Here is a 25268-nt window from a genome sequence, read left to right as displayed (position 1 = left end):
TGATGTTCTTACAACTTTCAATGTGTATTTTATTTTCAGCTCTTCAGGCTGCTTTGGGAAAAAAGCCCCTCGCCAAAACTCTGACTGTTGCCCCCGGGGGCGGTGGGCTAGGGTCATTCGGAGGTCAAAGCTCATTCGGAGGTCAAGGTGCATTCGGAGGTCAAGGTCTATTTAGTGGCCAGGGGTCAGCTGGAGGTCAAGGATTGTTCGCTAACAAAGGCTTGTCTGCACAGGAAACCCAAACATCCCAGTTCACTTCTACATCAGGTATATTTTGTCATGTTATGTTTGAAACAAGGTGGAAAAATTTGAAAGACCCCTAAAACTTAAAATTAATCACATTTGAGGACCTTTAGGACTGTCTATTGCAAAATTAATCAAAAATAAAATTTATTTATTTGCCATCGTTTGCAGGGCAGTTATTTTTCAATTTAATCATTTTTAATCTTTAGGACCTTTATAGCTACCTATTCATTTGGGCATTTGGGCATTTGGGTTGTCGTTTTGTTGTAAGGATTAGGTCCGGAGTATTTATTGACCTACATTTACAATCGTAATGCAGCTATCTCACGATTTAAACGTTTTCTTTAAATCTGCCAGAAATCTGGTAAGAGTAGTTAAAATCGTTTTATATCTTTTGTGAAAAAATACTAAAAAACGCAATGTACAGCAAGCAAATTGTTTTATCTGCAAAAATTAGTATAATTAATTCAATTTTACAAAAAAATGCTTATTGAAAACACTTTATTTTACCCAAGTCAAGTCATTTGTTCAAAAGACTTAAGTCAAGTCAAGTAGTTTTGCCCAAAAGAGTTAAGTCTTAAGTCAAGTCAAGTCATTACGACCAAAAGACTTTGAAAACAGTGACTTATGTGCTTTTAAAAGCCATTACAACAAGGGATTTAGGCAGCCGTCGGCTCTCGTCTACAGAGCCAGCGCCCCTTACCCCCAACTTCCAAAGACCCCAATACGCTACAACACAAACTTCTTTAAAACAAATCTTGGGTCTGCACCTATCACAGACTGCATACTGGAACTTTTGGATCACGACCCAAACTAGGGTCGCCATTTAAATTGGATGGGGTTCTTCTGCAGTTAGAGATCGACCGATATCCATTCCAATTTGACAATTTTTATTTTCAATATCAGGCGAGGGTACAGCCCAACAACCAATATTGCGCGGATCATCAACCCTTAGCTACGGCGGTCCAGAGGTTCAGGTCGCCAAAACAAAACCGCCCAAGTTTGACTCTCAAGTTCGACAAAACACCGAGGCCGCTTCCAATCTCAACAACCCGCCGCAGGTACGCTGCATACAATCCTATATCAGTGGTTCTTAACATTTTCCCTTGCTCCGTCACTTTTAAATCACCAACCAATTGTCGCACCCCCTTCTTGAAATGCCTAAATAACAAAACCATTGTACGACGTGGTAAGAATACCAAACCCCGTGTCATTTTGAACGTTTCGGACATCTCTTTATTCGTTTTTAACATCTTGAAAATGAATAAGAGAGATGTTGAAATGGAATAAAGCGTAATTCGAAACGTTCAAAATGCTACCTACTTCTGTATGGGCTTTCGTATTCTTATTGCGTCTTACTACAACCAACCATAATGATTCAAAACCATTGTAATTTTATTTTTATGTAAGTAACTGATAACATAGTAACGCAATACCAAAAGGTGAGTTAGTTTTACATTTGAATGAGCAAATAAATAAATTAAAGTAATACATTTTCTGTGTCTGATCCCCCACCCCCTTGGTACAGTTCTCGCACCCCTGGTTAAGAAACCCTTTCCTCTATTGTTAGGTCAATTGAACGGGAAGCTTTTGTTACAAAATTATTGTTCGCAAAATACCCTTTTATTAGGCAATACCTTTTTGTGTTCGGTGCAACTTCTGTTTTGATTTTGATTGTTGTTACGTTTTGCACTGTCGGTTGATCATCGCTGTAAAGCAGTGGTTTTGTGCCTCGGTAATTTGTCAAGTGTGCCGCGAAGCTTTTCATGTAGTTTAGTAAACTAACTTTATCGTGTTACCAAATAGACTCGCATGTAGATGTGAGGTATTTATATGTACATTGTACACTATAAGTTAGACAACTGGTTTCACGTTATTTATTTGTTTATTACCGTGTATAGTATAGTAGCAAACTTTGGTTTATAAGATTTAAGATGAATATCGAAAATCAAATGAAGGTAAATAGCATTTTCAGAACATTTCCTAAAACTTTACACAAGTTTTATACGTTTTATTATTTGCTTTCTGGAGTCTTGCTTTAAACTACGTCACTTAACTTATATTTATAAATATTTTTATATTGTTAAAAAGAAGAAAAATCCTTAAGATTAAAATAAAGTATTGAAGTATTGCTACAAATACATATAAAAATAAAAACATTCATTAACAAAAATTAATTTTTTTAAAAATTGATTTATTTCAAGAAAATACGCACAGTCTACCCCCCAAAGAGACCTAATTAAAATCAAGTCGGTTTACCAAACCGACTTAAGCCAAGTAAAGTCGTTTGAAGTTAGGAAAGGGGCCATGACCGCGGGGAGTTTTGTTCAAAGCTAAGAAATATTACCTTAACCCTATCTGCAAGATTCTTCATCAAAAGAGCCATATGTGGCTCGCGAGCCGTAGGTTCCTGACCCCTGCTCTAAATGCTCTAACGTTGCCCGATTTAACCACACACCTTCTTTAGGTTGTCAATATCAAGGACTTGAAGGACCCACAAGTTGTCAACACACTGCCCTTTTCTGCCACGTTTCAAGCCAGGTATTTCTTTTGTGTGCTTTTTTTTGAAGTGGATTGTCATTGTCTCTTTCCAATCTACGAACCTAATTTGCTAACATACAATTCAGCAAGATTACTATATATATAGATAATTTTTTTTAACGTAAGTTTTACTTTAAAGCAGTGGTGGGCAATCTACTGCCCGCGGGCCAGTGCCAATACAGAGGAAATAAGCAGTTTGCTAGAAATTAGCATTTGTGGTGAAATCAGATTTAGATAAAGTGTAGAATTACCGCACACAAGCAATTGGCTAACCATATTAGAATTAGAATTAGCCGCACTTTGCTCTAATTCATTAAATTAGAAAACTAGATTTATCCAGTTGTCCAAGTCTGCCTATATACCTCTTACTTATTTTTCAACGTTTTATCCCCGATACGAAATTTCTTGCAGACCCGAAGTGCCGCCAGGTGCCGCTGTCGAGGTGCAGAAGATGCTCGACCTGGTTGCTGAACAACAGAACGTGGACAAGGGACAGTCCCAGGCCATGTCCATGCTGCCCCAGCGGACCCCGTCGGCCCCCGCCACTGAGGAAAAGCCCCCGGGCCTTGGAACCGCTAAATCACAAGGTGTGGTAAAATTTTGTCAAACTTTTATTAAAGCTGACGCTCAAAGTTTCCTATGTTAGCTTCAGGAAGGAAATAAGAAAACTCACTTACTTCGTACTTACATTTTGATGCTAATATCAAATATTTCATTACTAAAGTAAAAACGACATCATGGAATATAGGTGTTGTTATGTGCACTAAAGTCACTGTTTTCAAATGACCAGACTTGACTTAAGCCTTTCGGGCAAATGACTTGGGTTAAAATAAAGTGTTTTTATTAAGATTTTTTTTTAAACTGGGTATTCATCCAAATTTTTGCACGTAAAACAATTAGCTTTCTGTATATTGCGTTCATTTAAAATCGCGACATGAGCAAGTCAATGACGTCATTGCAAACTGACGCCAGCAACAAATTCTCAAGAGGCATAAATATTCTGTGCCTCTTAATAAAATTATTGACTCTTCATTTTCCTGCCAAAGCTATTAGCGTTATTTATTTCTCCGAAATTCTGACAGTTTATGCTCGAACACGAATTATGTAGTTATTTGTCCCACAAAGATTTCGGAACTCCACCTGCGACCGCATCAGGGCTTTTCGGCGCCGGGACTTTCCCCAGAACCCAGTCGCCCCTCGGGGTTTTACCCAGCTTGCGTCAGCAGGCGGCACCGTCACCCCTAAGCTTCACCCTCTCAGGTAAGTAAAGTTGGAGATTTATTGGGGTTTATTTTTATACTGTTCGTGTTTTTCTTTTTTATTGCTTAGTACTATGTTTAGCTTAATACTATTGGTGACAAACAATAAACAATCTGACTGTGACGTAACTGCTGTGCTTGTTATTACGTCACAATTAAAGCCACCTAACAAATCATAACAACGTTCCCACATTTCCGACAGCAGCAAAACAAAATTTAGTTTACAACGTTAAAAAAAATCAAGTTATAAGAATAATAAAATAAAATAAGTAAATTTTCAGGTAACTAATATATGAATTTACTTTTTAATGTCGAAAAAAGGTAAAAAAATCTCATAAATTATCGCAGTTGGTCAAGAATTTTCCAAACATTGTTCGAGTAATATTTTCACCAAAGTTTTGCTTAGTACTGTGTGAACGAGTAATAGATTAAATGTTTTTTTGGTGGCCGTTATTGTTTTAACAAAATGTATACCTTTGAAGATAAATCCTTTCTGACGAATATATTCAAAGGAAAAAAAATGTACTATAGACAAAAATTCTTAATTTTCATTAAAAAGCTTATATTTTGGTAATTAAAGGGCTTTTCATAAGGTTAAACATAATCGGGAATTTTTAACGTTGTATTTTTGTCATTATTTCCCCCTTGGCATAATTAGAGCGAGAATTTAGAAAACGCAACAGCATTTTGGTGGAAAAACTTTTTTTGTCGGATAATGCACTTTAAAATCACGAAAAACAATTTTAAAAGCTATTGCTAACCAAACCCATGAACTTGTGTTTGCACAAAGCTGTTGTAGTGCTTGAAAAGAATCTTTTATGTCTCTGTTTGGTCAAGTATTTTAATTACAAAAAATAACCGAACATTTTGCGACCTCCTAAAGACCTGAAGGTATAATACTGGGTCGATTGGGTGTACCTTGCTTAATTATCCGTAACAATTTTTCCAGGCGAAGCTGTCACTACGTCAGCTCCTCCAAGCGCTGATCGCCCAACCGTGACCGATTCACCAATCAGCTTCGGCTCTTCGTTTGGTGGTAAGCGCTTCTTTAAATAAAAAAAATCCAGTTCAGATCCTGCATTGTAAGTCTGCACTATCGAAAATAAAACTGTTTTAAAATTGCGTTGATATACGTTTATAGAAGGATGTAAAGAATTAAGAATGTCCAATAGTGTAGGAATGGGCAGCTCGAATTGATGACCGTCACACTTTTATCCCTTTCTCTGTCCTTGTGTTTTTCTTAGAGGCACAAAAATAACTTGAATCTTGATAATATCGTAAGAGTCGAACTGGTAGTATCGGCAGCTGTCCGATACTAGGGTAATATCGGTGCCGATTCGCAACCAAATTAGAAATTTAGCCATGATTTTCGATCGAAAGCTTTTTTATCTTTAATAAAATGTAATATTCAATACAAACAATAGTAGGTTAACAGCTGGAGATAACTGAAATTCTTAACGCTAGAGCGAACTTTTGCCTAATTACCCAAAGCAAAATTGCCGCTAAACGTTTTAATTTCATTTATTAGGCTTGTTTGAGCTTAGTAATGACGTCATTAGGTATCTGATCAGATCGCGATACTTTTGTATAAATATCGGTTATCGGAATAAAATGACTTGTAGTGAGTACATATTCCCACTTTGTAGTTAAGTACGCATGGTTATCTCATCTTTGCAGTACAGTATAAAAAGTTGGTTTAATTACTCAACCAACACTAAATATTTGCGTGTCTTATTAGGTTCAAGTGGATTGGTTAAGAAACCTTCAATTGGAGAAAAGCTGTCCGCCAACGTAAGTTTTATCCTTTCATTAGTATTTTTGTTTCATTTTGCGCCGTAACGATGCACTTGTTAATGTTTACCTTTTAATAGTTACTTTGTAATAATAGTTTTGAAGGAAGTACAAAGTATTTCACATAAAGCTTGTATTGTATCTCACACTTGAATCAAACCAAAACCAAAACACATAAATTTTTAACAAGAATCAATGATCCTTCACCAAAATGACTTAATGCATATTCTGTCTATTCGAAGCCAAAAACTTGCGAATGATAGCTTTGAAGTGACGAATAGAAATATAATGCTCCATTCTCTATAGATTGTATTTGCACAGACACCCACGTAAGCAAGAAAGAGAAATAAATTCAAGAGTTCTATGCGAAAAAAAAATGGTTAAAGAGTTACTAATCTTAGAAAAAAGTGATTTTCCCAAATATCTCAATTGATTTTCAATCACACACACAAAGTAAACAAACTTTTTGACTTTTTTTCGGAGCATCGTAAATGACGTCACAAAACTAATAAGTCCCGGTTTTTGCAGACGGGGCTTTCCCGGCTTTCCACCCTCCCCAACAGGGGCAGTGCTTCGGCCCCAGCCTTGGTCGACCTGCTGAGCGCAAGCAAAAAGTCGGACGAAGCAAATTCCAAGGAAGAAGCGGTTTCAACTACAAACGGTGAGATGAACTTTCATTTTAGTTTTGGAGCATAATGGTTGGAGGTTGTAGTAAGACGAAGTAAGAATATCTAAGCCCATTCAGAAGTAGGTATCAGTTTGAACTTTCAGATATCTCTTTATGTAGTTTCAGCTTTGTGATATTTCTTTTCCGCGTTTGCAAAGTTAAACATTAAGCAGGTCTATTACCAATGGTGACCCGAATACATTCAAGTCCCTTTCGATTATTTAGGTGCAAGTTTGCGGAGTCTGGGTCGGGATTCAAGTTCGACGCGCGCAGGGCCGGTTCCAAATTCGGGCCTGATCGGATTAACTAATCATGTGTGAAACAGACTTGCAAGTGTTACGCCTTATTTTGTTGCTTAACGGCCTGTCGCTAACCTCGTGTAGCACTTACTTAGAAAACGTGTTATTGGAGAAAGGCCATGTGGCGCGAATACCAATGCTGGGCTCTTTTCTGGAGCTAATGCAGCTAGCGCGAACGCTAGCTTACTTGCTCCTAAAAAGAGACCAACCCACACCACAACTAAACAAGACTGCCCTTGTGCTCCACAAGGTTTGTATCTCAAACGAAGGAATGTCCTTCAGGGCCAAAGCAAAAAGTGTAAGACAATGAGGGATTACAAGTGAAAACGTAAAGGTGTAACGGCAAGAAACGAAATATGACAAAACGTGAAGTGCAGCGAAGCAAAGCAAAGCATATTATGCAAGGAAACCTATAATAATTCACACAACACAAGTATCAAAGATAAACGCTTTATTTATGAGTTTTCAATTCTACCCAACAACCCTAACTTTTCATCTAGATTCGCCCCCAGCCGTAACAACAGCCCCACCCGTTTTCACAATCACCCCCAAGCCTCGCCTGTCCAAGACCGACGGGCCCCCGGCCCCCGAAAAGCCCCGCGATCCTGTCGACCCCAGGGGAAAGTCCCCTGCCGCCCCACCGCCCTACGAAGAGTCGGCTGCCGTGAATAAACAGCCGCAAACTCCGGTTTCGACCACCGCTACTGCAGCTCCTCCACCCGTTGTGACGTCATCGCCTGCTGCCGTGACGTCAGATTCTGTGACGTCATCGTCCGCGACTGTGACGTCATCATCGGTTGAAGCCGTAAAGTCGGCCACTACGTCGGACGAAGCGAGCAACCCCGGTGGTCTGTTGGTCAGCTCCGCAGCGCCCACTTCTGTCGGCTTTGGTTTTGGAACGGCGGCCACTGGAGGCGGTGTTTTCGGGCAAGCTGCAGGCGCGCCCCCTGCTGGTAGGAAAATAAATATTTAGTTGCCGATTTGCATGCTGGGTTTAAGCCAAGCTGGGTTTAAAAGTCAGATAGTTGAAATACTTGTATTTGACGAAACTTTTACGTAAAAATTCCTAGTTTGTTTCATCTCAGTTTTTTTTGTTATTGAAGCGGGACCGAGAAAATTGATACCGTTTAGCGTCTATCATTTTGTTTACATTACTTTTGAGATTTTACACAAATTAAAAAATAACTTGTCTCAGGTTCGTATCGAAACGTCTTAATTCAAGGTGATGTCAATCTACTCGACCTTTTTAGCTTTGTAATTCATTATCAAGCCACATTACAGATTCCTGCATAGTGTATCCAATGCTAAAACGTTGTTTTATGTAAGTTGGACAACATTAGTTTCTCGCTGTAGCGAACCGGCCAAGTACTTTCGTTTATAGTTTATACGTTAGATCAGGGGTTCTTAAACTTTTTTCCCCCTGACCCCTTAAATTGTTTTGGCCTTGCGGGGACCACGGTCGGCAAAACCTTCCAAAATGACGTCATAAATTGACGTCACTGTTCAAATAGACTTACAAATCTGCTGATTTCAGTCCAAAAATGTGTAAGTGTAATGGAGACTAAATAGGATTCAGTGCAAAACCGTTACCATAAGGGGGTCCATGGACCCCAGTTTAGGAACCCCTGCGTTAGATTCAAAGCAAGCGATTGTTTTTTCAAGGTGGCGGTTCTGTGTTCGGCCAAGCTTCCAGCTTTGGAATGCTTTCCAACCTTAACAAGGGACCTTCGCAAACCACGACTGCTTCTGTGTTTGGTGCCCCTCCAGGTCAGTAAAGGCATTGAAATGTTTTGATCCAAGGGCTGTGAAGTAGGTTAAAAAAAGAAAAAAAGAGTCCGACTCCGGTCAAAAAAATAAATCCGAGTCCCGAGTCCGACTCCGGCCAAAATGCGATTTTGTTTTAGTCCCTAGCCCGGCTTAGACTCTACTACATCCTGTATTCAACCCATTAACGTAACTAAAAGGTGGATATGCTGAATTCCACTCTCAGGGGTGTCATAAAATTATCCACCCATAATTAATAAATAGTTGGCAATTATTCCTGCACATGCTATTCCGTCTTTACAATTTTCAGTTAGCTGCTTTATTAGTTTCGAAATTTGGCACTGCGAATGCCCACATCGGACTCGGGACTCGGGACTCGGGTAGTTTTACGTGATCTTACTCAAGGCCTGTGTCCGACTCCAGCAAAACAAGCCGACTCTGTCGAGTCCCGATTCCGCATCCCTGATTTTAACCTGGTCAGAGTGAATTTCATTCGCTGTTGGCAGGAGATATTATTCGTTGATGCTCTTAACGTTGCCTTGAGTTGTTTTAACGGTTTTCTAATATTTCGTGTTTTTTGCAGCTGCCAAAACGACTCCCAGCGCTTTCGGGTAAGTAGAATCTCACTCTTTGCATTTTGTGACGTAAAGGTTAGTGTTGTAATCAAGTCATTTTGAAATGACTTAAGTCCCAGTCAAGTCTTTTTGAATAAATACCAAGTCAAGTCATAATTAGAGCAAGTCAACTTCAAGTCAAGTCCTTTTCGTAAAAATAAAAATGTAGCTAATAAAACTTGTAAACTCGTTCGATTATGAGAAATAACTTGCATAAATTTAATTTTTATAGTTCCGCCCCGAGTTTCGGCTCTCTGGCCAGCAATGCTCCCTCAAGCGGCGGATTTGGCTTCGGGAGCACCGGGGGGTTCCTGAGTGGTCTCGGGTCAGCGGCGCCGGCTGCCGACAAACCCCCTTCGAACCCCTTTGGCGCCGTTTCGGCCCCAGCCCAAAGTACCGGTGAGTCGATAGAAGTGTTGGAAACATGTCAGAATCTCACTCTTTGCATTTTGTGACGTAAAGGTTAGTGTTGTAATCAAGTCATTTTGAAATTACTTAAGTACCAGTCAAGTCATTATGAGAACATGTCAAAAGTAGAGTCAAGTCATTTTGCTCAAAGGACTTAAGTCAAGCCAAGTCATTTGCAAAAATAACAAGTCAAGTCCCAGTCAAGTCATTATTAGAACAAGTCAATTTCAAGTCCTGTCATTTACACAAAAGTAAACTGTTAAACTATTAAAATTGGTAAACTCGACGGATTATAAGCAACAATTTAACTAAAAAAATAACACAAACGCAATATACAGCATAGCAATAAAATTGTTGCGCAAAACTTGAGATAACTTTTAATGAAAAACACTTAAATTAATCGCAAGTTATTTGTCAAAATGACTTATTTGACAAAGTCCAAGTCAAGTCATTTATCCAAACGTCTGAAGTCAAGTCAAGTCATTTGAAAACAGTGACTTAAGTGCACTTAATTCAAGTCAATGACTTAAGACATTACAACACTGGTAGATGGTGACAATGAGTCGTACTCGAGTACTCCGGCTCGACAGGAGTATATTTTCAAATATTGTAATCAGGTGTGGATTGGTTTCAATTAACCCAAATTGCCATTTTGTTAAAAAGGTTTAATAGCGTGTTACAATATTTAAAAATCTTTGTAAATGGCCGTATTTCTCTAATTCTTAATAGGGTTATCAGGTGTCACTATATAAAGACAAAGTGTATTGCATTTTCGACAAGCTTTCGCACAACCATGCTTCATCAGGTCAAAGTGGAAATAAAAAAATCTAGAGATTTATGCTTTGACCTGATGAAAAATAATGCCATGGTACGACACCTTTGGGCTGATGTATTTTCTTCAATCGGTCCGTAAAATAACTCATTTAGAACTCTCGCTTAACGATGGTGCGGCAGTAGACTCGATTAGAGTCTGAGAAAAACTATGAGAGGACATCAAATACTGTACGTTCTACAGTACACGTTTTGGTGATAGTGAAACAATTGTTACAAAAATAGTATATAGATCAGTGGTTCTCAACCTTTTTAGCATACGGACCGGTAAAATTTCAAAACAAGTTTTGCGGACCGGTGGACCTTCAAAAATCAAAATCAACCCAAATTTTAATAACGCAACAGTATGCAACTAAATCCATTCTTAGCTTTTGACATACTGGTTTTAAAGTTTAGGACTTAAACGAGTTGTATCTATACTTTTAAACAGTTGGCCATAACACTAGTAGTATTGTGACTGTAAACTTATCTTCAAGCAACCACCAATGGGGAGAAGAATCTTGTTGCACACAAGTGCACAGAGTTATATAATTTAACAACAAGTAACTTATTATTATTAACATGAAGCATCCTTAATTCGAATGAATACATATAGTTAATGATGAGCTAAAAGAAATATAAGTAGGAACACAAACAAAGGCTAACACCTGATAACACAACTACAGCACCAACTAAATAACATTAGGACAGCACTAACATAAATGGCAAGCATGCTGGCACAATGCCACATGTACAAAATCACTCATGCATATAAAATTAGTCATGCATATAAAATTGGTCATGCATAAGAATCAGTCAAGCATGAAATAAAAGTAAATGACACATAAAATACAATTAAGGGAAATTACAGTTAACATACTCATTATCTTTCTTTTTTATTTGTCCATTGTCTAAAACCAATGACAAAGATACAGAAGAAGCACTGTTTTTGGTCAAACAATCCGCAAGCTGTTCGTCAGTTGGAACCCATGATACTGATACCCGATGTTGTTGCTTCATTTCCCTTAAAGAACCAATATCAATTCGAAGCCGTTTATCAGTTACGTTTTTACAAGAATGAACAGCCGCACATAAAGAGCAATTGTCAGTATATACTTCAATGGGTAAACAGGGCAATTCAGGATTACCAAACAGAACCTCATTCCATAAAGTTGTGATGAAAAATGCAGTGTCCAGCCCATCTGACATAGCTAATGTCTCGGCAGCCAAAGTGCTTCTTACAACTCTCCGTATACGTTTGGACTTCCAACTTAATAGATTGCATTTACCATTTTTTCCACCCAGAAACACTAAATGAGCTCCCTGACTTCCACCATCCGATAGATTTGCAAATGCAGCATCAGTAAACACAACCAGCTTTAGATCTGAGTTAAGACCAAGATTTGAATAGTTTAATGTAACTCTATTTGATTTAGCCTTTCTAACAATTTTGTTGCATGCAACCAGATCCCTAACTAAAGCATTTTTGAAATTAGTAGCCGCAACACAGACATCAAAACTAAGATCCGGCCGAGTTTGTGTTGCAATCCAAAGAAGCTGTCCAATCTTCGATCTCAAAACTTCTTTTTCTTCAAACGTTAGTTCATTGTCAAGTTGTTTCTTGCGATAAGGAGAAATAATAATTTCCTGCAAATTGTTGACATAGTCAAATTGACATAATGAAATGCTGTGTGGGCTTTGATTTAGTTCAAGACCGATATACTTAAACTGCTGTTGTTCTTCTTTTCCGATGCGAAATGTTGTCCTGATTTGTTTAATTATAGTGTGCTCAAAATCCAATGTTCCACTCCACAAAAAATCATCGACATAAACACACACAAATCCAAGAAGAACCTTGCCATTGTGCCAGAAAAATATTGACTGATCGAGCAAACTCATTTTAGCTCCATGATCAAGCATAAATTGCTTTACCTTTCTGTACCACGATTTGGATGCATCCACTAAGCCATATACACATTTTTCCAGTTTCCAAAGAACATCTTTAGAACTCTTTGCTTCTTTTGGAGGCTGAACAAAAATATCCCTATCCAAAGCTTCTCCCTGTAAAAAAGCTGTTTTTATATCAATAGAACAAATTGCCCAATCCTGCTGTCTTGCTATACTAAGAAGAACTCGGAGTCCATCTTTTGAACAGGTTGGTGATTCCCTATCAAGTAAGTTGCGGTCTTTTTCCTCAAACCCTCTTGCAACTAATCTAGCTTTAGGTTTAGGACCATTTTCACTTTCTTTCATAGTACAAACCCACCTAACAGAGATGCATTTTTGATTTCTGTTGGGCACAATGCTATAAACTTTATTTCTTTGCCAGCTTCTAAGCTCTTCTTCTTTTGCCTCTTGGAACGAAACATCACAGTTATAAATTTCATCAACAACGTCCACATGCTCTGGAAGTACAGTTAAATCATTAACCTTATCAAAATTAACCCATGTCAATTTTCCAATTAGATCATTTGGAGTCATAAATTCAACATTAAATGAATTTTTATATCTTCCGGTAGCCTTACCAGCTCTACTCAATACCTTTGCAGTACAACTCACACCATCAGAGTTAAAAAAACGAACAGTCTTATGCAAAATGTTTCTATTTTTTGATACTGATTTGCTCAAAGATAATTCAGACTGATGTGTTTGAGTTGTGGGAGTGTCATCTGAGGGAGCTTCATCCTCACTTGAGTCTTCAGTGTCATCATGTGTAGTGGTTGGACTGGGAACTGTAGGTGAAGGTGAATGTGCTTCAACGGACCCTTGATCAATTGATTTGTCTTGGGTGTTATGGTAAGGCTGTACACGGCAAACATGAGCTTTAATAAACTGCCCACCATGTCGAAGAAAAACCACTGCCCCATCTTGTCCTAAAACTTTAGCAGGACCTCTCCATTCCGCCTGCTCATCTCGTTTATAATATACATGATCTCCAATATCATAAGTCTGTCCAGTTTGACGTGTCTGTTTGCGCAAAGCCCGTCTTATCTTTTCAGAAGTCTGTGCTACTATAAATAATTTTCTTGCTGAATGCAATGCAGACAAATGAGATCCAACAGTACCATATCCTTCTTCTAAGGCCGACAGTCCATCGGTTAAAATAGACGGTAAATTGGGGTTTTTCCCAAAAACTATTTGACATGGACTAAATCCACTATTGTTTACAAGTGAGTTTTTAGCTGATAACGCCCAAGCAAGACATGTGTCCCAATCACACGATGTGTCACTTTTTAACTTTTTAAGGATGTCTGTAAGTATCATATTGTGTCTCTCACAGACACCATTACTCCATGGGGAGTAAGCCGGAGTAGTTTTCACCTCTATTACAAATTTGGAACACATATCTCTAAATTCCTGGTTGTCAAATTCTTTTCCATTATCACTAAGAACATTCTTTGGTGCACCAAAAATGCTTACCCAGTATTTTAGGAAATTCTTGACAATTACTGAAGCGGACTTACTTCTAATTATCACAGCGCAACTAAACCGAGAGAACAAATCTATCATGTGATAATACCACAAACTAGGTTCAATTTCATGTAAATCCATTGCCACGGTTTCATTTACATCATTAGCCCAAGGAAGTGCAACAACAGGTCTCGCAAGCGGCCGTTTGTGAATAGCACATACTTCGCAATCATCAATCATGCCAGAAATTACATTAGTGAAACCACTTTTCCAAACCTTTGCATTCCTAAGAAGCTTTGATAGGTTTTCTTCCGAAGCATGTCCGAATTGCACATGTAATTTCCGCATACACTTTAGAACTTTATCGGGAGGTAAGTTATCCAACAATAAAACATCATCGCTTTGACAAGTAGTATTAAAATCAGGTAAAATATCAATGCAATAGTGACCACTACTTGTTAAGTGAACTTGAACAGATTTACCAAACATAGTAACCTTATCTTTAGATAAATCAAGCTGAGTCGAAGCCCTTTTTAATGATGCCTTACTTAATAAAAGAGGTATTTCTGAGGGTACAATGCAAACCCTAATAAATATATTCTTTCCAGCAATAACTGCAGGAATCACAGCTTGTTTTAACGAAATGACTTTTTTTCCATCTCCAAATTTGAAGATCGATCTCTGTTTATATATTTTAATTTTATTTCGGAGTTCGTCAGACAAATAGTTACGGTAACAATTAAACCACATTTCTCCACACACAGTTTTAGTACAAGCGGTGTCCAATATGGCAGACCGCGATGATTCAACAACAAATATAGCATTAGATGACAAGTTGGTGGCCAATGTTATCTCAACCTCTTCACATTTATCGTCATCTGTATAATTTTTAACAATTTCCTCAGTACATTGAACATTATCTTTATGTGGACATGTCGGTGCCCAATGCATAATAGAATCACAAATTCTACATCTGGTTGGACGTCCAGATTTATCAAGAGGATTTTGCTTATTTTTGTTACAGCTATTTCTTGAAGTATTTTTCTTTACAAAAAACTTTGAGCCACCAATATAGGACTCTTCTTTAATAGATGGAAAAGATTCTGCATTGTGAAAAACTCTTTTTAAAGCAGACTTCATTGTTACAAATTGCAAGTCACTACCCACTGTGAGAGCCAACTGTCTTTCACTTGGTTCTAAATTAGCACCATCAAGTAATTTAAATGCTAATATAGTATCGGGCAGTTTCATGTCGTGCAATGTAAGTTTGTGGTGAAAATGTTCGAATTCCAAAATATAATCAGTCATTGACATACCTTGTTTCTTGGAAAACTTTGTAAAATTTGTATAGGCAGCATATGCTTCATCTACCTTTTCTGTTTTGAAGGCAATATCCATATGAGCAAGCAACCGCTCCATTCCATCATCATTGTGCAAGAACTCTGTTTGTAGTTCTGAGGCAGCCCTTTCTGCCTTAGCATTTCCCTCCAACGATTCCAAGACAACAACAATTGCCTGTTCCTTTTTAGGAACAGGTGTGACCAACTGCCACATGCCAATTTTGTTTCTCCAATTGGAGTAAGGAATGTCATTGTTAAATTTTGGTGGCAACTTTTTAACCATCCTCTGCTACCATGTAAACTTATCTTCAAGCAACCACCAATGGGGAGAAGAATCTTGTTGCACACAAGTGCACAGAGTTATATAATTTAACAACAAGTAACTTATTATTATTAACATGAAGCATCCTTAATTCGAATGAATACATATAGTTAATGATGAGCTAAAAGAAATATAAGTAGGAACACAAACAAAGGCTAACACCTGATAACACAACTACAGCACCAACTAAATAACATTAGGACAGCACTAACATAAATGGCAAGCATGCTGGCACAATGCCACATGTACAAAATCACTCATGCATATAAAATTAGTCATGCATATAAAATTGGTCATGCATAAGAATCAGTCAAGCATGAAATAAAAGTAAATGACACATAAAATACAATTAAGGGAAATTACAGTTAACAGTGACGTACAATGAAACCATTAGCTCTATATTACGTGACAATGCTGCAAATTACGGAGCTGGCAAAGTTCTAAATTTGATGGATAAGCCCTCAACATCTTGAATTTTGCAATTGAGATATAAAATTGTATTATATTTGGCGGACCGGCAGGAAAGTTGACGCGGACCGGCGGTTGAGAACCAGTGATATAGACAATATAGTAAAAAAGACTGTATAGAATTGGCACGTAAACATCAGGCGAGCCGCAATGCAGCCAGCGGGCCGCGGGTTGGACATCCCTGGTTTAGTGTAACGAGCTGTGTAACTAGTAAATTCCTTCCCCGTTTAGAATCAAGCTCTCTATTCGGCAACTCTTCAGCTGGTTCGTTTACATCCTCGTTCGGCCAGAGACCACAGCAGCAACCGACAACTGGTGGATTCGGATCCAATCAGTCCACACCGGCACAGGGCTTTAACGCCTTCGCTAAACCGGCAACAGGTATCGATTACAGGCTGAAAATTTAGCTTTCAACAAATTTGGCCAGTGTTATGAAAGATACACACACGAGTGTTTAACAACTGTGATCACATGTTTTGCTTTAATGAGCATATAAATGACGTCATTCAATATCGGATATGATCGGATAGCGATACTTTTCCCCAAATTATCGGGTATCGGTATCGGACTAAATCGTCAATCACTAGTTTACACAATGTAAGCTTAAGATAATATTGAAACGTTCAGAGTAAGTTTATCCGGGTTATTGGGAAAAAAATTGCTGTAGCGATACCAACCTAGTATAGGATGACTAGCAATACTTTCACTTGGCATCGGCATCGGCTCCGATCCGATATTATCGAACATCTTAAAAGTATTAAAAAATGATTTTTTTAATTTACAATGGATTTCTTCCCACGCCTTGTAACTTTGTATTTTTTTTCACACAGGTGCCTTCGGTTCCCCTCCCAGTTTCGGGGCTTCCCCGGCCTTCGGGGCCAAGCCCGCCTTCGGCGCCGCGCCGGCCTTCGGTTCCGCCAGCGCCTTTGGCCAGTCCCCGGGCGGCTTCGGAACCTCGGCGGCCTTCAGCAGCCCCCCTGGCCTGGGGGCGACTACTACGTCATCAGGAGCATTCGGGTCATCGGGCGGCTTCGGAGCGTAAGTGACTCGAAAACAAATAATTACCCTTACTCTTTAAAAAAGGTAACCAACAGCCAAAAAGATTTTATAAATCGCCGTTACTTTTTTTAAATCTGCTTTTTAAAGATTAAGGGCAATTGTTTGCTTTTCGATAATTGATGTTGGGTAATGAAGCGTGTTTTCGCTACGCTAACCCTACAATAAACAAATGATACAGCGATAAAGTCAAAGTCCGACTACAGCCAAGAAAACTAATTTAAGTTTCCATTCCGGAATCTGACTCCAGTCCAATTAACCGAGTCCGTCGAATCCTGAACCCAGTACAACTCCACAGTCCATTATTTCATGAACTAAGAAAGGATGGATTTGATAAACATCAATCCACTCATAGGGGTGACATATAACTCACCCTCCCGATTCGTTGGTGGAAAATATTGCACCATCCACTCTTTACGATTTACAGTCTGTGACCTTATGCGGTTTCGAGAATGCTGCTGCGCAAGCGGAGTCGGACTTGCAAATTGAGTAGTGCAACGCCCCAGCTCTGCTTCTGAGCCTCAAACTTTTTCCGCTGAAGCTCTTTCATTTGCATCCCGACTTTATAGTTCGGGCTAAACCGTTGCGCCCTTGTTCACTTTTAAAGTGTTTTGTTGTCATCTTTAAGAACCTTTTACTTTTTTCCCTTAATACAGCTTCTAGCTTTCTCGTCTGTAGATTTTCGGGCGGATCCTCCGGTTTCGGCGCCTTAGCCAATCAGGGAGGCGCTGGCGGCGGCGGTTTCGGTTCATTAGCCAATCAGAACACAGGAGGCGGCTTCGGTTCTTTAGCCAATCAAAATCCAGGAGGCTTCGGCAGCCTGTCGCAGCAGCAGCAGCCAGCTCCAGCCTTCGGAAGTCCAGCAGCTGCTGGATTTGGAGGCTCGGCTTCGTCCGGATTTGGGGGTGCGGCTCCAGGGGGTGGTTTTGGGGCCGCCCCCGCTACCGCTGGGGGGTTCGGGAGCGCTGCGGCCACTGGGGGCGGGGGGTTCGGGGCTTTTGGATCCGGCGGCGACATGGCCTCACCCCCACAAGGGTAAGTTTTTGTTTGTAATGATGTAATGATTGCCAAAAAATGTTTTTCGTTTTAGATGTATTATGGCTGCTTAATTGGCCTTACCGACGCGGCCTGGTTAAGTACATACGTTTACAGGAACTCGAAATGTTGTTTAGTTACATGTGTGAACATCATCGATTCCTGCAGTGGTTACATTGCGCTCGTTCAAACCACGAGTATACTAAAAATGTTAAAACAAATAAAAAAACTCGTGTTTCATGTGTTAACTTTAAAGTTTAAATCAACGTGTTAATTTAAACTTCTTATTTTGGTACACATGACCCTTCTCTGGAATTGTATGAAAATATAATCAATCGCTCGCGTTCTTTAGTTCAAGCATTACTTATTGGAGTCGCATGTTAATGCTGTTTTTATTTGATGTACATTGGAGTTCGGTTAATAAAAAGGTTGGAGACCACTGTTGTAGGCTATAGTTAACTTTTGTACCCACAAATTAACGAACTTAAAAAAGGTTATTGCTGCAATAAAATTGTGATGTTTTTATCGTTTGCCTTGCCAAATAACATTATATACTTTGCAGTGGGAAACCTTCATTCTCCGGATGGCGTTAGAAATCATTCATATCTGTGGGAAAATTGATTCGACATATGCTGCCAATAAAATTGTTCCGAGATATCAAAACATTTCTTCATTCTAGACATGCTATTTACGACGGTGTTTAAATTAGAGTCAGACTTGTCTTCAATTTTTTTTTATTCTGTCGTGGTGCTGCTTTGCTGATATCAAGTTGTCACTTCGACATTTTTTGTTTACACTAGCTTTTGATCCTGAATTTTCAACTTAGGAACTCCCCTATTTTTCGCCTGATGTTAATGAATAATAACGTCATTAAAACAGTGACAGTATGACGTCATAGAATGGTGATTGCAAGAAGAGATAGAAAAAACCCAGAAACAGACAAATACGTCCAGCAAAAACGAGCACGTGTGTCGTCGACAATCCTGTCAGGCGCCAGCGGCGAAACCACAGTGTGCAATCGTTAACTTTAGGCAAAAAAACAACCGGCCCTTAAAATATGTGTGTTTAATTGTAGTAGAATCATTCATAATTCGACTATCAGCAGCGCAGTTTTCAAGTTCCATGAACGGAACTAGCTCTAAATTACAAGCAAGCCTTTCACCACGCGCAATACTAAACGATGATCGTTTTTACCGGGTGTTATTTTGCCACGATTGGCGAAACATCTGCGCCGAGCAGTGTACCAAGTCAGCTAAATTACAAGCTGTGGTTGAGGGGAAATAAGTCGTGTCCATTGCACACTTAGCACGTGGTCTTAGAGCAGGGGTCGGCAACCTTTTTCTAGTCGCGGGCCAAAACCAAACTCAAAAAGGTCTCTGTGGCTGTGGGCCGCACAAAATGATAACTAAGAATTGTGTTGTTTTCATGTTGGAACAACTGTGAATCAGCCGGACCTCGGATCGTTTTTGCACTTAAAAACGCGTTTAATTACGTTTAAGGAGACAGTAAAGTGTTGGCGCAAAGCGCGAAAAAAATCGTTTATTTGATTTAAAATTCGAGTTCACACGTCGTCATCCATACTACTAATGAAAAGTGTAATAAAACTACTTTGAGGGAACGCGATAACATCTAAAGTTAATAGCTGAGTGTTTTTCAACCTTTTAAGTTAGGGCAGACCTGGTGAGCGAAGCGAGCGCGATTTATTTGGGTAAACCGGTATTTCTTTTAAATTTCTTGCCAGTTTTTATTACAATGCCGAAAATAAAAAAAATGTTAAAAAATATATGTCCAATATTTTGAATACGTTTTCCGTGACGCACTTGGCTGCCTTTCACGGCGCAACGGTAAAAAAGTGCTGATCTAGGTGAAAACACGGCATAAAATCGTAAACAAACCGTAGGTAGAATGATGATTCGCGAAAATTTTTTGCACTTACGTAGTTAAAATAATCAAAAAGTATGTGAAATGGACTTGTGTCTAATTTGTCAAAGAGGCGGCGGGCCGGATCCTGTCTTAGAGTATGCTTAAGAGCATAATTTTGCGTTAACTATCATTACTTAAAAATTTATACTTAAAAACGCGCATGACAGTCACCATTATACCTCCTTTTAAGAATCTGCTTCCTTTAAAGTTAAACAAATGTCGATGTTACACCAACATCGGATATTAGCGCAGACACCGAACAGCGAGAAAAATACTGCGTATAACTTGACGTTTTTTAGCGAGAAAAAAAGAAATAAGGCGTTGTCAAATGTCGAATACACACTTGCTAATCAGTCAACCTAAACCAGCGCTTCTCAACCAGTGGGGGCCATAAAAACATTTGAGGTGGGCCACAAACCAATTTAAAAAGCTAGATTTAGTTTCATTTGTGTCATTGTATTTAATTTTAAAGGAATAATGGTTTGGGAGGAATTAAAAAGGAATGTAAACTTATTGTTCAGCCGCAAGTATCTCACTAATGCTCGGTTGATTAAATAATCTGTTTTGAAATATGTTCTGCTGTGTGAAGCATGCGTGTTTAATTGCAAGTCTCATTAAACTAATTTGCCTCGGCAATCAACCTCGCTATTGCTTCAATAAGTATTGCTGTTGTCTGATTACAATTCCACACAGTTTGTGTTGGCTATTATGGGCAAACCGACTGATGCCGGCAAGCTGATCCTGAGAACTGGACTGGTTCAACAGCAGAACAACTTGTAAATTGATCCTGATTACTGGACATTTTATTTTTGTAAGCAATCCTTTTTATACACAAAACTTAGAAGAGAAATTTTCTGTGCGAGAAAAAGATTATGACGCAGCAATGACACGGCAAATTGTTACATTATCTAATATTAATTTCGTCACACGGGTGTTGGCTTATCGCCTTTCTTTCTCAACTTATCTCCTACAAGGAAGTTAGAATCTGTCCATATTAGTACACGAAAAGCGGCTTCTAACTGTAAACACAATTTCAATCATTGTTTTGAGATGCGGCTAATGTGCCAATTCTCAAAGCGGCGATTTTTAAGGTCACACATTTTAGTACAATATAAGGAAGGATATTCGTCACGATATAACATTTATCATGTGTGAAACAGCCGAATGCTTTGTTCTCAGAATGACAGCGAGTGTTTGGTAAAAGGCGTAAAAAAGTGACAAATCATAAAATATTTGATAAATATACAACAGGATGTTTTTGGTAAGGATGCGTTATGACAATTTTGATAATTAGACAAGAAATAATAAAGGGGCGCATGTTTTTGTTATTCGTTAATTACTTAAAACGATTAATTAAACATCTAAAAATGGTCACTGCCACCACATGTGTTTTGTTCTAAACCTATTTTAAAGTTTTTTCTTTCATAAAAATTCTATTGGGCCACAGAATTTTTTCGCAACTGTAATGGGCCACGAAAGAAAAAAGGTTGAGAACAACTGACCTAAACAAATAACGAAAGAGAAAAACTATCCAGTGTTTACGGTCGACCAAACTAAAGACGAAAAACGGCGTTTTGCGCTCGATTTTGGTTTCGCATTAGATTAAGACGCGTGACCCAATTACTTAAAAAGCACGCCACTTCGAACACTTTGCTAAACCATGACAAAAATAAACCAAAAACGATAATATCACTTAGAAAAAGGGGGGGGGGGTAAGAACTTCCGCCCCCACTGAATACGCCACTGGGGGCAATGGATAGTGTATATTATTTTTAACCTTCGTAAGTAATATATTACACATACAAATAATACTAATAATCACATTTTGAAATTCCAGGGGGGGGGGGGCAAGTGCCCCCCTTTCGCCCCCTGCGGGCGCCCATGGCCCTACCCTACTATTGTAGCCAGTTCTGAGGACAACGTTTTCAAACACCAATAAAAAATAAGAGGGTCCATGTAATATTTGATTGTGTCTTAATTCCGTATTTATAGTTAGCACTTTCACAGATAAATTTGAATATATCTTCAGTACAGTAAAAAAACAGTTTACGTTATGAAAGTTACAATCTCTTTCAAGCTTTGACATACGTAACTTCCATTTTTCTCTCATCCGACTTTTTAGATCTAACTTACTCTCATTTAATTTTGTAAAATACCTGAAATTCAATTTAAGCTTTTTTACGTTGTTATGAATTTATGATGCTCGCTTATTTCATAACTATTTAATAAAAACCATGGACGAGGAAGATTTCGATTTTGATTTAGCACCAAAAAGCAAGGTGAAAAAAGGCAGGCGAGCACGCTCTGAAAAAGGTGAGAAAACGATGCCTTAAAAAACAAGTAACAAATTGTAGCGTCCTTAACAACCTTTTTTAACCTACTTCTAGTTCTAGGCTTGCAAGGTGTTAAGTGTATATGCAAAACTAGATACATTTATCATAATTTTTTTTTTTTACAAATAATTTAAGAGAAAATATCAGGTGTACACCTGCCACAAAATACACACTAGCTTGAAAATATAACTTTAGTCTAAAATATCACTCTGTTCTAAACTGTTTTTAAAGTACTTTGACCTGATGAAGCACGGTTGGGCGCTGGTCTAGAATCCTACCACAACGCACATTATTTGGGTTAGGGTGCGGGTTAGCGTTTTGGGTTAGGGTTGGTCAAGTATTATTATTGAATAATGAATATAATAATACTTGACCCACCCACACCCAAACGCTAACTCGCACCCTAACCTAAATATTGTGCGTTGATTGAATAATTGTGGTAGGATTCTAGACCAGCGCCCACGGTTGTGCGAAAGCTTGTCGAGAATCAAATACAATTTGTCTTTATACAGTGCCACCTGATTTCTCTGTTTTTAAAGTGTAAACCATTATAAACAGTTTGTTGCTTTAAAATCCAGAAAAGCAAAAACTGAAGTCTCGCTCGCCCGACGCTGAAAATGATTTGCCGGAAGAGCTGAAGCAGCCGGCCCAAACCAACCGGCCGTCCCGGCGCCAGACCGGCTGGGACATGTCCAGTGCTGCCCCGGACGACATTTTCGACTCGCGCCTGGTTCAACAGGACAGCTTGAGCGAGTCGGAAAGCGAGATCCAGGTAATCCCGGACCTGGACGATTTGCAGGAGGATGACCTCCACCAGGAGATAGCAGCACCTCCCACCCTGACGATAAATAACATGGCGACCTTCAGGTTTGTGTGTTTTTGTCAAGTTTCTGATATTTGAGTAGGTAACATTTTGAACGTTTCCAACATCTTTTTATTTATTTGCAAAAATGTCGATAATGGCATTGCGTTTCATTAAAATATGTTTATTTTTTGTGAGTTTGATTAAGAAGAGAAGCTTTAACAATTTGACCATTTAAAAAAAAAAAAATTATTTTACTTGCCAACAATACTTTCATGTTTATCTTTTATAAAGTTTTGCGTGTCTGATGCTTGAGATTTCAATTCAGTTCCCATACTGGGTGTTTTGTGGGATGAAGGCTGGTCCGAAATTCTCTAGACTTTGAAAAAAGGTGGCGCTAAACATGACGTAGGAGCCAGTTATTTAAAATAAAACCAATGATTAACAACACCTTTAGTTGGAAAACATTGTTAAAAAATAGAGATGTCATATACTTGACATGTTATTCCGATACCGACACCGTGTTGACAAGTGTGTAAAACCATAAACTAGGTATTTCAATCCAAGAAAAAAAAAATTTTTTTATATTTAATGGGAAAACTATTTGTTTTGTTGACCACGTTATGATTCTCTTTTGAATATATCCAACATTTTAAATCAAGCATATTCACATTATCCCATTAATGTAAAAAAATATACACAGGTACACACTACATACACAATTTGTTTGGTTTGATTGGAAATACTTAAATCTTTTCTGAACAGGATTTTTGTCTTTAGAGGTATGTGATCTATTAACTAAGGAATCAAAACAAAAAAAAATTGTAGGTTTGTGTTATAAGAGTTCATTTGACTGAACAATAAAATTTTAGGGAACTGGATGTCGACCTGATGAACCAGTCTGCCTTTCGCACACTTGATGGCATCATTGACATGAAGGTGCTAATTAAAAACCTTCCGTCGGAAAAAGAGGTCCGAGAAGAACAAGATGTTGAGTGGGAATGGGAAAAGCTCTTTGCCCAGGTCTCATCTGTCATAAAATCCAATCAGCCCGACGAAAAAGTCACCCCGAATCCCTCCCAAGAGAGGGTTGTCTGATTCTAATTGTTTCATATCTTTGAATGCTCACTTTATTTAGGAATGTTTAAAATTATCAAATCAAAGCAAATCCTTTGTACTGCGTGGTAATATCTTAATACCACAGTGGTTATTGGCACATATTTTATTCCAAGTTTATATTTACATTTTAGCATCGTTTTGGAAGAAAGGTTCTTCCATTGTTATGTAGATTTGCAGTAAATGAATTGGTAACAACTGAAAAAAAAGGCACTATTTTGGCCCAATAACAAGGTTGACATATTTATTTATTTTTTAATTTGTAGAGAGTTAAAATATTTTATTGTTTTACCTTTTCCATGGATCAATTTGTATGGTTGGATAGCCATACTTTTTACCAAAATATTGGGCATTGGCTTCAAATAAGAAGTATCAAAAATCCTATTTTTAAATAGTACAATGTTTCCATTTGCCCAATGCTGCAGATGTACTGACTGGTTCCACTGTGAAGGGATAGTTTCACAGGTAAAGAGTGATTTGTTCTTCATATAAAAAAATCACCATTTTGTTTCTCTTTGTATTATTTTTGTATTGGCACTGATGTGTATTGTCTGTCTATTTCTCTTCGGTCTTTTTGCACCTGTTCACTTTATGTTTTGAGTGAAAAATTCTATCAGTACTTTCGAAATCGGGAGAGATGTACAACTTGTTGGTTACGGTAAATAGCGGTGACCTACAAGTTTGTCACATTTTTTAGGGGTGTAATTGACAAAAATTTTACCATGTGTTAATTCTAAAATTGGTAAAGGGAAATAGCACTGGGTTAAAAAACAAGATATTTACTGGAGTAATACCTGCTGTTCTACTAAAAGAGACGCTTTAGTTAACCAATAAATTTTATTTTGATGTACATTTTCGGTTTTGCTTGTCATGTAGATCAACATGCAAAATTCAGCTCGTGTTTGTACAAACTATAGGTTATACGATGCGAAAAAATAACACTGATAACGTCATATTATCTTATTAAACAGTAAGTTTGATTGTCATAACACAAAATAAGCCACATTAGAAAACAACACACCCGTCTACCCTGCTTTTAATTTTAACGTTTGAAAACCTAAAGTGG

General features: G+C 38.3%; 3 protein-coding genes across 3 annotated transcripts in view; 2 read left to right on the top strand and 1 right to left on the bottom strand.

Annotated features, from left to right (window-relative positions):
- Positions 1-18032, top strand: part of LOC146133678 (uncharacterized) — a 41272-nt gene extending 23240 nt beyond the window's left edge. The window contains exons 25-39 of the mRNA XM_083397825.1: positions 40-267; positions 1150-1304; positions 2711-2784; positions 3196-3371; positions 3910-4044; positions 4993-5079; positions 5782-5834; positions 6363-6495; positions 7301-7753; positions 8463-8567; positions 9148-9175; positions 9411-9577; positions 16169-16318; positions 16768-16975; positions 17672-18032. Coding sequence (XP_083253951.1) covers positions 40-267; positions 1150-1304; positions 2711-2784; positions 3196-3371; positions 3910-4044; positions 4993-5079; positions 5782-5834; positions 6363-6495; positions 7301-7753; positions 8463-8567; positions 9148-9175; positions 9411-9577; positions 16169-16318; positions 16768-16975; positions 17672-18032 — 2513 coding nt within the window. The remainder of the gene's footprint in view (positions 1-39; positions 268-1149; positions 1305-2710; positions 2785-3195; positions 3372-3909; positions 4045-4992; positions 5080-5781; positions 5835-6362; positions 6496-7300; positions 7754-8462; positions 8568-9147; positions 9176-9410; positions 9578-16168; positions 16319-16767; positions 16976-17671) is intronic.
- LOC146133679 (uncharacterized) lies at positions 12358-15753 on the bottom strand. The gene is made up of 4 exons (XM_083397022.1): positions 15141-15753; positions 14566-14831; positions 13038-13275; positions 12358-12457 (listed from the first exon to the last, which is right to left on the bottom strand). The coding sequence occupies exons 1-4, from the start codon at positions 15428-15430 to the stop codon at positions 12358-12360; spliced, it is 894 nt and encodes a 297-aa protein (XP_083253148.1). The 5' UTR covers positions 15431-15753.
- A 4091-nt stretch (positions 18033-22123) lies between the features above and the next one.
- On the top strand, positions 22124-25052 carry LOC146133677 (intraflagellar transport protein 43 homolog B-like). The gene is made up of 3 exons (XM_083397090.1): positions 22124-22264; positions 22863-23151; positions 23959-25052. Exons 1-3 carry the CDS (start codon positions 22186-22188, stop codon positions 24182-24184), a joined length of 594 nt encoding a protein of 197 aa, XP_083253216.1. The 5' UTR covers positions 22124-22185; the 3' UTR covers positions 24185-25052.
- Positions 25053-25268: the final 216 nt, after the last annotated feature.

This window comes from Ascidiella aspersa, chromosome 9, assembly GCF_963924565.1.
Source record: "Ascidiella aspersa chromosome 9, kaAscAspe10.2, whole genome shotgun sequence".
NCBI lineage: Eukaryota > Metazoa > Chordata > Ascidiacea > Phlebobranchia > Ascidiidae > Ascidiella > Ascidiella aspersa.
This window is presented reverse-complemented; position numbering and strand designations above follow the sequence as displayed.

Excerpts from the sequence above, each read along its gene's own strand:
- LOC146133677 (XM_083397090.1), top strand. The coding sequence starts at position 22,186 with ATGGACGAGGAAGATTTCGATTTTGATTTAGCACCAAAAAGCAAGGTG. Across the intron at positions 22,265-22,862 it reads GCGAGCACGCTCTGAAAAAG|AAAAGCAAAAACTGAAGTCT; the intron begins GTGAGAAAACGA and ends TTTAAAATCCAG. Across the intron at positions 23,152-23,958 it reads AATAACATGGCGACCTTCAG|GGAACTGGATGTCGACCTGA; the intron begins GTTTGTGTGTTT and ends ATAAAATTTTAG.
- LOC146133679 (XM_083397022.1), bottom strand. The coding sequence starts at position 15,430 with ATGGTTAAAAAGTTGCCACCAAAATTTAACAATGACATTCCTTACTCC. Across the intron at positions 13,276-14,565 it reads CGCTTGTACTAAAACTGTGT|TTTTAGGACAAGATGGGGCA; the intron begins GTGGAGAAATGT and ends GTCCTGCTAAAG. Across the intron at positions 12,458-13,037 it reads CCCACAACTCAAACACATCA|GGAGAAGCTTTGGATAGGGA; the intron begins GTCTGAATTATC and ends GCTTTTTTACAG.